Here is a 12,513-nt window from a genome sequence, read left to right as displayed (position 1 = left end):
AGCTCTTGGTTTGGAAGAATTAACATAGTTAAAATGTCCATACTCCCTAAAGCAATCTACAGATTCAATGCAATACCTATCAAAGTCCCAATGACATTTTTCACATAAATAGAACAAAGAATCCTAAAATTTATATGGAACAACAAAAGAATCTGAATAGCCAAAGGAATCCTAGGAAAAAAGAACAAAGCTGGAGGTATCACACTCCCTGATTTCAAAATGTACTACACAAAGCTATAGTAATCAAAACAGCATGGTACTGCCACAAAAAAAGACACACAGATCAGTGGAGCAGAACTGAGAGCCCAGAAATAAACCCACACGTCTATGGATAGCTAATTTTAGACAAGAGAGCCAAGAGCATACAATGGAGAAAAGAGAGTCTCTTCAATAAACGGTGTTGGGAAAATTGGACAGCCACAAGCAAAAGAATGAGAGTAGACCATTATCTTACACCATACACAAAAATTAACTCAAAATGGATTAAAGATTTGAATGTAAGAACTGAAATCATAAAAATTCAAGAAGGAGGAGCCGGCCCAGTGGCGCAGTGGTTAAGTGCACACATTCCGCTTCGGCGGCCCGGGGTTTGCCGGCTCAGATCCTGGGTGCAGACATGGCACCACTTGGCATGCCATGCTGTGGGAGGCATCCCACATATAAAGCAGAGGAAGATGGGCATGGATGTTAGCTGAGGGCCAGTCTTCCTCAGCAAAAAGAGGAAGATTGGCAGCAGTTAGCTCAGGGCTAATCTTCCCCAAAAACATAAAAAATTCTAGAAAGAAACATACAGAGTATGCTCTTTGACAGCAGTCTTAGCAGCATATTTTCTACTACCATGTCTGACTGGGCAAGGGAAACAAGAGAAAAAATAAATAAATGGGACTACATCAAACTAAAAAGCTTCTGCACAGCAAAGGAAACCATCAACAAAACAAAAAGACAACCTAACAATTGGAAGAAGATATTTGCAAACCATACCTCTGATAAGGGGTTAATATGTAAAATATATAAAGAACACAAACATCTCAACAATTAAAAAACTAACAACCCAATTAAAAAATGTCCAAAGATCTGAACAGACATTTCTCCAAAGAAGATACACAGATGACCAATAGGCACACGAAAAAGATGTTCAACATCATTAACTATCAGGGAAATGCAAATCAAAACTATAATGAGACATCACCTCACTCTGGTCAGAATGGCTATAATTAACTAGACAGGAAACAACAAGTGTTGGAGAGGATGTGAAGAGAAGGGAACTCTCATACACTGCTGGTGGGAGTGCAAACTGGTGCAGCCACTATGGAAAACAGTGTAGAGTTTCTTCAGAAAATTAAGAATAGAACTACCATATGATCAAGCTATTCCACTGCTGGGTATTTATCCAAAGAACATGAGAACACAAATATGTAAAGATACTTGCACCCCTATGTTCACTGCAGCATTATTCAAAATAGCCAACACTTGGAAGCAACCTAGGTCCCATCAAGGGATGAATGGATAAAGAAGATGTGGTATATATACACAACCTTATACTACTATGCTATAAAAAAGGATGAAATCTGGCCATTTGTGAAAACATAGATGCACCTTGAGGGTATTATGTTAAGCGAAATAAGTCAGAGGGAGAAAGTTAAATACTGTACGATCTCACTCATAAACACAAGATAAAAACAACAACAAAAAAACACATAGAGACAGAGATTGGATTCTTGGTTACCACAGGGAAGTGGGGAGGGAGGAGGGCGAAAGGGATGATTAGGCACACGTGTGTGGTTATGGACTGTAAGTAGTCTTTGGGTGGTGAACATGATGTAATCTACACAGAAATTGAAATACGATGATGTACACCTGAAATTTATATACTGTTATAAACCAATGTCACTGCAATAAAAAAAACCCTTAATTGGTTAATTGATCATTGAAAGGAAAAAAGATAAACATCATAAAAAATACAACTCTGACAAAAAGGAAAATGGTTTGAAACAAGGCTATACTGGATTGTGAGGAAACCAATTAGAAACCTAAATGGTCCAGGTTAGAGATGACAAAAAATGCCTAAGGACAGTGGAAGGGAGAATGAACCAATGTGGAGAACTGATAGGAACAGATCATAAAAACAGATAGAATTTAACTGTAGACAATAATGATTTGGAATGAGATGGAAATACGATGCTACTCAGAAAACAATGGGACACTGATGTCTATAACCATTATCTACGGGAGAGAACTGGCACCAAGGGACACAGAAACAAAAAACGTACCAGCACTACACATTTATAAAACAAAACTGATAAAGAGATCAAGGAATTAAGAAGAAAGCAAACCTGCTGGAGGCCTCACAGGTAATCATTTTAGATATGCTCTATGACTCACACAGATTCTTTTAACCAAATATTTCATTAAAATGTAATATATAAAATGGTCACATGTATGTAATTATATAAACTGTATACACATGTGCAAATTGGTAAAAATAGATTGTTTTTAAAAAGGAAGCAGCAGCCAGTTCGAGTTATCCTATGGTCTTCTACCAAGAAAATCTTGAGGTATTCCTCTCCCTTCTGAAAACCAACATAAAGCTAGAATTTGGTTAGAGAAGACAAAAGGGACTTGAAAACTAGAGTTCAAATGTTTTCTAATTATCAGAAAAGAAGGCAATGCTAGCCCATGAAATATAAGTCCTATAGAACCTAGAAAGTATAGACAGGAACAGCATTCACGGCAAAAAAAAAGAATTACGTGGAAGAGAAAAGCATTTTCAGGAATGAAAAGAGGATATACTAAATGCTCTGGCTTTTTGCTTATAAACATATCCTATTCTTGAAACATGTTGGAAAAATAGAATAATTACCTAAAACATTCAAATAACAACACAAGGATTTATTTAAATAGATTGAAACAGTACAAAGCAAACAGATTGAAACAGTACAAAGCATGACTTTATTATTGCCATATCCGCATATATTTATTCCTATGTGCTACACACATACATACACACACAACTGTTAAAAAGGTGCACAAACAACATCAACAGGTGTGGGGTTCACTCCTTCTTTGGAATAAGTTTTCAGAGAGCCAATATACAGCTCTACCAGTGGAGCTTTGGGCCTGCCTTTATTACACACACCCACTAGGTTATATGTTACGTCAGAGCTGTGATCCACCCCTGAAAGTCTGAGCCGGTAGGGTCTTGACTTAATAAAAGCTTCTGGTACAGTTTGATTGTGAGAACCCTATCAGAATAAGATGATCAGTCTCACGTAGGCCGTCTTTCTTGTATAAGGTACTAGAAATCTGGAGGCAGCAGCTTCTCCACCACCCACATCTATTTTTCATCAGTACCTGAGCAGTAGCATAAGAGAGTGAAACTTCTCCAGGTTAGCTGGAACCTTCCATGTAGCACAGTGATCCACAGTCCCAGCTTAAAAGGCCGGGGGATAAGAAGGTGGCTCCCCTTCCCTGGCGCAAAGTCCCAAAGTTGCTAAGATTAAGTAAACCTCACTGTTCTCAGGTTTTTGAGTATGCATAAATCACGTACTCACCACAAGTTGACAAAGTTGATGAAACTTGGGGAGAATTCTCTTTCCTCAGAATTGCTCAGCTGTGGAGGATCTCCTTTTACGACTTGTGTTAGTTGATCAAATACACTATTCCACTTTGGATAAGGAAATCGGCCCGTGGCCAACTCGTACTAAAGAGAACACAGACGAAAAAGCAGAACACACTAGGCATTATTTACTGCTTCTCAGTGGAATGGCCATGTTGAAAATTCAACCTCCAAAAGTCTTGAAAGAGCCTTGAATCAAACCCAGATCAGGCTGAGGCAGAATCTTATGAATTATTTAGGATAGGTGCAGGTGATATTTAGAAATCAGGATAATACAGAGTTTTCTGTATCAACCAAATTCAAGGACTAAGACCTAAGAGAAACACCAAATTTAAACCGTGACAATGTCCTACAGTGCATGCTCCAGGGCAGCCTGTGGTTCTGAATCATTTGTATGAGAGATTCTGGAAGGCTGGTTTTAGAACTTTTTTAGTACAAAGTCTGCACAATTTATAGTCATCTGAACAGGAGGTCATGGTCCAGAAAAGTGGTCAAATTCTTTTGTAAGGTAAAAGAACACTCAACAAACAAAAGCCCAATCTGAGCTGAAAGGAAACAACGTGCAAATCCTGATCCACAGCTATTCTGTAGTTACTACAATTTCAACCACAACCTGAAAGTACTATTTCTGAAGAAATCAAGTCAGGGTCAAACCCTGCACCCTAAATCCTAATAACAATGCTCAGGATAATATTTCTAAAGGATAGCACACCAGACTTGAAGAGTCTCACAGAGGCATGTCCCAATCTGTCAAGAGTCAAAAATATTTGTGAATAGTATTCTCATCTTTTTCCCTCCCTATTCTGAGAATAATGAAAACCTGGAAATTGTGCTTTTTCCAGGAAATATATCTAAATCTGCAGTGTGGCCTAAATGAATCCCATTTTATGTGCATTGACAGGTGATCAATATATGAGGATGAGACTTCAAACTTATCAGAGAGGAAAATGGCATGTAAGAGAGAAAGAAAGCACCATCTGAGAACACTGTCTCAGACTTTCTTCAGCTTAGATTCAATCTTGTCAAGCTGGTCAAATATTAAATTACTAGCTTATACAATGAAAGGAAAGCTGTCAAGCAAACATGAACCCATCTTGAAATAGACGGCTGGTGTGGGGAGGCCTTCTTCCCCGAAAGATGCCTCCTCAGCTCACCGCTGTCTCCAATTCTGCACCTACGCCTGTGAGAAGGCAGGCACACATGCAAGCACACACACAGAAATCACTCTTTTCGCTGAAGTTTCTTTTTGATTAAAATACAAATGCTTTGGAAGAAGTAAACTTTCCTGGTTATTCACAGCATTAAGAATAACTTGATTAGATTCAATCTTGAGAACAGGTTTTAATAAGAGAGGGAAAAAGTAGGAACACATCATAAGGCAAAGGACAGGATCTTAGAAATTAATTTCACACATTTCTTATAATTTTTATAAGATTATCTATATCAAAAATAAATTATGAAGCAATTGTAAGTACTGAATTTGATTTTAAACAAAGTTTAGCCAGATATACTAAAGGAACTTGCTGAAAAAATTTGTAAGTTAAAACCTTTCACAGAATAAAATTTTGTTTTTAGACTGAAGTAAATGCTTCCTTTTTAAACATAGCTGGCTTGGTCAGAGGTAGGTATTTCTGAATCATGAAGATCCCTTACACCAAGCAGTAGCCTCAGCTAGAAGCTAGAGGTCCTGCTGCAGTCTTTGGAACAGTCAGCAGACCGAAAATATGCCCAAGTTCCATGTTCTGTCCTGACTATGAGGAAGGGATTCCTTCCCCTTTAGTCAGCTGATTCACAATGAGAGGAGACTCCAGGAGGCATCGCCCATATCTGGTCACAAGCGAAACTCAACGGAGTCCTCTGCCGAGGTGAACTATTAGCCTGCCACTCTCTTACAGAGAGAATTCACTAGGCTTGGCAACATGACCCACCAAGGCTAACTACAAAGGGTATGTGATTCCGATGTATCGGAAGAGGATCCTAGGACCATACAATGCAATGAAGAAATGGAGATTATTTAATAAGCTACAAAAAAGTTCATTGCTCTGAATCAGTGTTAACTCTGGGCTGTGGGGTTGTATTGAAGATGGGAGGAAAATGGAAGGAAAAGTTTTGGGTTGCCTATCAAACAGGACACAGCCCCATCTAGTGATGGAAAATTCACATCAAATGTTGAAGAAGCTGTAGAAGCTGTCCAAAAATGTCATTAAGTCCCGGTAAAACAGCACAAGAAAATAAATCTAAAACTTCAAAACAAAATTTGGTAATAAGGAAATAAGCAAATAAAGATACTTTTTAAATAGAACCAAAATTTCAATACAGCTCACAGGTGAGAAAGACGAGTTTATTTAATTGTGCTTTTTAGGTGCAAATTAAGTAGCATTCTTACTATTCTCTCTCAGTGTTGTTCTAAAGTAGAACTTTCATTTAGGATTGTTACGCAGGTAGTTCCTCAACAACTGAATACTGTCAGCTCATTCATTTTTGACTCTCCTGTTCAGTGAATAGAAGATTCCCAATAGAAACTATTCTCACGCATATAAACACGTACACTGAACACAGGCACCATACACTGTATGACTGCACACAAGACCCTTGCTGGGGACGGGAGCAGCCGACGCGCCTTCACTGCCCCAATGACTGCAGGCGAGCTGCCTCCCTGTTCCTGATCTTAGTGTTGTTGCTGGCTTCTAGCATCTGTGGCCAAGAGATCCAGAGCGACAACATTAAAGAGCCCCAGGCATGTCATAAAACCTCAAGGGAAATAATCAACTCTGGTTTGATTTAAGGTAAAAAATATGCTTTTTTCCAACAATTAGATAATATAGTTCCTGTGTTTATAAACAGGGGAGGGAGGGGCGAGGTAAATAAAATCAAAGACTAGAAGAGAAAAGAAGCAGTTCTTATGATGGGGGGAAGATTGATTAAATTTTCTTTCATTTCTGAATTTCTTGTTACACTACTCTAACAAGATAGAGTCAACATACACATACCAATGTGATCCCCAAACTCCAGACGTCAGAGCGGACATCATATCCTTGTCGCGACGCACTTGGGTCTATTCTTTCAGGCTGGAACACAAAGAAAAGTCATAGTCATTAATTATGCATCCCCTCAAGTTGCAGGCAAATGGAAGCAAAGCTGGGTAGGTAGCCAAAACGCCAGCACACTCCTAGACAAATCCATGACTAGGGTCAGACAGGGAGTAACAGGAAGTCACAATCATATTAAAGACAAACAACAAAAAACCCAGCTCAGTGGCCACCTCCATAAAGGGCACACAGAGCTATTCTACTAATTTTCCCCCCTAAGGACTTATAAGCATTTACAAAGCTAAAGCTGAGAACACACAAAGGGAGAAAAAGAAAAAACAATAAAGAATTACAGGGTCACATTACTAGCAAGTAGTGGTAAACAGAAGAAAAAGAAAAGATTAGGTCTTCTGATTTTACCAGTCTTTGTTTCTGTGAATAAGGCCATCCACAATATATTTGAGATACAAAAGCAAACATGAGCTAAATTTATTATAATTATTGCACCCATTCTTCATCATAAAGCTAAGTTTATCACTATGTATATCTTCAAAGATATTTGTGTAGTAGTCATTTTAACCAAATTAAGGCACTGCCGATATCATAATATATTATCCTATCATATAAACAGCAAAAATCATTTTTAGTAATTTCTGTGAAGGGAGCACTACTCATTTCCTTGAAATAAGGGACCATTATTTACATAGTGCGTCAAGGATGGAGAAGAACAGAGAGGGAGGCCATCAGGAGCACAGAGCTGACAGTGGATCCTTAGGTAAGACAGAGAGAAACTGCTGCTGAAAAAAATGTCCAGAGAAGTATAATAGTTAACTGTATTATATTCTCTGTCTGTTGGCAACAACTAGTTTAGAGACCTACATATTTTGTTTTGAAATGAGTACTGTTCACAGTGAAAAAAACATTGCTGAGAGATAGCAAGAAGATCTAAATAAATGGAGAAACACAGCAGGTACTAAAAAACTCAATAATGTCAAGATATCCACAGGTGAATGGATAAATAAATTGTGGTCTACAGGTACAATCAAAACGTCTCAGCAATAAAAAGAAAGAACTAATGCACAGAATAGCATAGGTATATCTTTAAAACAATATGCTTAGGGACATCAACAACAATACAATAATAGTAGGGGACCTCAACATACCATTAACACCAATGGACAGAACATCCAGACAGAAAATCAACAAGGAAATAATAGAATTAAATGAAAAATTAGACCAGATGGACTTAATAGATATATATAGAACACTTCATCCAAAAACAGCAGGTTACACATTCTTCTCAAGTGCACATGGAACATTCTCAAGGATTGACCATATTTTGGGAAACAAAGCAAACATCAATAAATACAAGAGAGTTGAAATAATATCAAGCATCTTTTCTGATCATAATGCTATGAAACTAGAAATCAACTACAAGAAAAAAGCAGAGAAAGGTGCAAAAATGTGGAGACTAAACAACACGCTTCTCAACAAACAATGGATCATTGAAGAAATTAAAGAAGAAATCAAATATTATCTGGAGACAAATGAAAATGAGAACACGACATACCAAATCATTTGGGGTGCAGCAAAAGCAGTCCTAAGAGGGAAATTCATCGCAATACAGGCTCACCTCACTAAACAAGAAAAAGCTCACATAAGCAACCTCAAACGACACCTAACAGAACTAGAAAAAGAAGAACAAACAAAGACCAGAGTCAGTAGAAGGAGGGAAATAATAAAAATAAGAGCAGAAATAAACGATATTGAAACAAAAAAGACAATAGAAAGGATCAATGAAACAAAGAGTCTATATGACTCCACTCATAGGTGGAAGTTAGTATATTGACAAGGAGATCTGATCGGTGGTTACCCGGGGAAAGGGGGGGTGGGGGGAGGGCACAAAGGGTGAAGCAGTGTACCCACAACATGACTAACAAAAATGTACAACTGAAATCTCACAAGGTTGTAATCTATCATAACATTAATAAAAAAAAAAATATGCTTAGGGAAAGAAGGCAGACACAAACAAGTACACACTGTAAGATTACATTTATATGTAACTCTAGGAAAAGCAAATCTGATTGATAGTGACAGAAAATAGGACCAAATGATCTTTTTCGGATAATAGACATATTCTGTATCTTGACTGATATGGTGATTACCTGAGTAACTACATTAGTCAAAATTCAAATTGTATACCAAAAATGGGTACCTATCACTTGTGGTCATGGTGATAATGTCATTCCAAAACTGTTGTATGCTCTGTCACTAAGAGCTGGAATTTCTCGCATGTGTGTGTTAGGAAAACTTATCAATAAATTTAAAAAAGGATTCCATTTCCTTCCAATGTCACACTGGAGCACTGTCTAACAAGCCCACCCAAGGATTATGTAAATGTACTTTTGTTTCTCTTGATACTTAGTATTCATTAGGGCTCAGACGCTTAAGTTACATGATAACTTGTCAATTTTTGTCAGGTAGAGATGTGAATGACTTCTGACCAATAACCCCAAAAGTTATTGTTTTATTGAGTGGGATATAATTAGAAATTTTGAATTTAAATTAGTCATCTCATTCCAACATTCTTCTCTTTAGTGACCATAAATACTGAATTACACAGATGCTCTTTGAGCCAGTTTCACCATCTTGCCTGCCTAAGTTTTCTCATTAATAAGTTACATACATTTTTGACACAAATTCCTTCTTTATTTGTATGTGCAATATTTTTAACATTTTGAAAACTATCCTTTGAGAAGAGTGGTGATTTAAGAACTATGAAATTAATTAAAGATCCTGCATCCTAAATCTAAATCAGAAATATAGACTTGAAAAAGAAAAAGCTTTTAAAAAGTACAACAGGAAAATACCAACTTGGAGAAGAGGATATGTAACACTAACAAAAACAGCAAAAGTAACAGATAAAAAACAATTTTATACACAAAAAATAATTTACAATAAATACACAACTCAGGTTACTTTGTATTGAAATATATAAAATAAAATACATAAAAGCAAGGAGAAATTAACAACCACAATGATAACAAATTTTGAACTAATCTTTCTCAATTTTTTTGTATTAAAGAGATGAAAAAGTATTGAATAAATTTAATTAATAATACTAAACAGGCCTTTATTTTATTTTTTTGAGGAAGATTAGCCCTGAGCTAACATCTACCACCAATCCCCCTCTTTTTGCTGAGGAAGACTGGTCCTGAGCTAACATCTGTGCCCATCTATCTCTACTTTATTATGTGGGAAGCCTACCACAGCATGGCTTGCCAAGCGGTGCCATGTCCGCACCTGGGATCTGAACTGGCGAACCCAAGGCCGCCAAAGCAGAACGTGCAAACTTAACTGCTGTGCCACAGGGCCAGCCCCTGAACAGACTTCTCTAATATTTTCTAATATTTCACTTTTCACTTGACCATTTATCATGCTAAAAAGAACCTTAATATATCCCCAAAGGCATATGTACAGGCTAAAATGTTTTGAAAGCAAGTAATAAGTCAAAAGATTAAAAAGAATCAATGAAACAATTCTATCAGTTAGCTATGTTCTGTAACAAATTACCCCAAAACACTTAAACAAGAAATACTTATTATTGCAAGGTTTCTCTAAGTCAGGATTCAGGGTGCATTTTCCATGGATGGTTCTGACTCAGCACTCTCATGAGTTTGCAATCAAGATGCCAGCTAGGGCTGTAGGCTTTACTGGGGCTGGAATATTTGTCATCAAGTTCATTCACATAATTACTGGCAGGAAGCCTCAGTTCCTCACCACAAGAGTCCCTTCTTGAGCGTCTTTAAAACATGGTCCCTGGCTTCTCCCAAAGTGAGCAATCCAAGAAAGAAAACAACAAAGAAGCCACAATGCCTTTTTACGACCTACTCTCAGAAGGACACATCATCATTTCTACCACATGCTATTCATTAGAAGTGAGTCATCACGTTCAGTCCACACTCAAGGCTGTACTTAGAATCCACCTTTTGAAAGGAAGCGTATTAAAGAAACTGTGGACAACACAACAAAAACTACAAGACTTTCCTGAAAGAAACTGATGATGACATAAAGAGATGGAAAGACATTCCATGCACATGGATTGGAAGAATAAACATAGTTAAAATGTCCATTCTAACTAAAGCAATCTACAGATTCAACGCTATCTCAATCAGAATCCCAATGACATTCTTTACAGAAATTGAACAAAGAATCCTAAAATTCATATGGGGCAACAAAAGACCCCAAATTGCTAAAGCAATCCTGAGAAAAAAGAACAAACCTGGAGGCATCACAATCCCTGACTTCAAAGCATACTACAAAGCTACAGTAATCAAAACAGCATGCTACTCATACAAAAACAGGTGCACAGATCAATGCAACAGAATTGAAAGCCCAGAAATAAAACCAGACATCTATGGACAACTAATCTTCAACAAAGGAGCTGAGGGCATACAATGGAGAAAAGAAAGTCTCTTCAACAAACTGTGCTGGGAAAACTGGAAAGCCACATGTAAAAGAATGAAAATTGACCATTCTTTTTCACCACACACCAAAATAAACTCAAAATGGATCAAAGACCTAAAGATTAGACCTGAAACAATAAGTCTTCTAGAAGAGAATATAGGCAGTACACTCTTTGACATCAGTTTCAAAAGAATCTTTTCAGACACCATAACTCCTCAGACAAGGGACACAATAGAAAGAATAAACAAATGGGACTTCATCAGACTAAAGAGCTTCTTCAAGGCAAGGGAAAACAGGATTGAAACAAAAAAACAACCCACTAGTTGGGAAAAAATATTTACAAGTTATTTATCCAACAAAGGGTTAATCTCCATAATATATAAAGAACTCACACAGCTCAATAACAAAAAATCAAACAATCCAATCAAAAAATGGGCAGGGGATATGAACAGACATTTCTCCAAAGAAGATATACGGATGGCCAATAGGCACATGAAAAGATGCTCATCATCACTAATCATCAGGGAAATGCAAATCAAAACTACACTAAGATATCACCTTACGGAAGTCAGAATGGCAAAAATATCCAAAACAAAAAGTGACAAATATTGGAGAGGTTGTGGAGAAAAAGGAACCCTCGTACACTGTTGGTGGGAATGCAAACTGGTACAGCCACTATGGAAAACAGTATGGAGATTTCTCAAAAAGTTAAAAATAGAAATACCATATGACCCAGCCATCCCACTACTGGGTATCTATCCTAAGAACCTGAAATCAGCAATTCCAAAAGTCCCAAGCACCCCTATGTTCATTGCAGCATCATTTACAATAGCCAAGATGGGAAGCAACCTAAGTGCCCATCAACCAATGATTGGATAAAGAAAATATGATATATATACAATGGAATACTACTCAGCCATAAAAAAGGCTAAAACCATCCCATTCACAACAACATGGATGGACCTTGAGGGTATTATGTTAAGTGAAATAAGCCAGATAGAGAAAGACGAACTCTGTATGACTCCATTCACAGGTGGAAGTTAAACATAGAGACAAAGAGAACTGATTGGTGGTTACCAGGGGCACAAAGGGTGAACTGGTGCAGCTACAACATGACTAACAATAATGTACAACTAAAATTTCACAAGGTTGTAAACTATCATAATCTTAATAAAAAGTTTAATAAAAAAAAGAAACTGTGGACAAATTTTAAAACTACCATAGACTTGGATATTAAAAAACACTCCAGGGAATGACCCCATGGCCTAGTGCTTAAGTTCAGCATGCTCCACTTTGGCAGTCTGAGCTTGGTTTCCAAGCGTGGACCTATACCACTTGTCAGCAGCCATGCTGTGGCAGTGACCAACATACAAAATAGAGGAAGACTGGCACAGATGTTAG

General features: G+C 37.4%; 1 protein-coding gene across 3 annotated transcripts in view; it reads right to left on the bottom strand.

The window, feature by feature from the left end:
- The window catches only part of MAP2K4 (mitogen-activated protein kinase kinase 4), a 132,859-nt gene that overhangs the window by 12,508 nt on the left and 107,838 nt on the right, over nucleotides 1-12,513 (bottom strand). For all 3 annotated transcript variants that reach the window (XM_070561114.1, XM_070561113.1, XM_070561115.1), the window contains 2 exons: nucleotides 6,607-6,684; nucleotides 3,552-3,700 (listed from right to left, as the gene is read on the bottom strand). In XM_070561114.1, the coding sequence (XP_070417215.1) occupies nucleotides 3,552-3,700; nucleotides 6,607-6,684 (227 nt within the window). The remainder of the gene's footprint in view (nucleotides 1-3,551; nucleotides 3,701-6,606; nucleotides 6,685-12,513) is intronic.

The sequence above is a fragment of the Equus przewalskii genome, chromosome 10, assembly GCF_037783145.1.
Source record: "Equus przewalskii isolate Varuska chromosome 10, EquPr2, whole genome shotgun sequence".
NCBI lineage: Eukaryota > Metazoa > Chordata > Mammalia > Perissodactyla > Equidae > Equus > Equus przewalskii.
The sequence above is the reverse complement of the archived record's forward strand: the minus strand, read 5'-3'. Positions and strand labels throughout refer to the sequence as shown.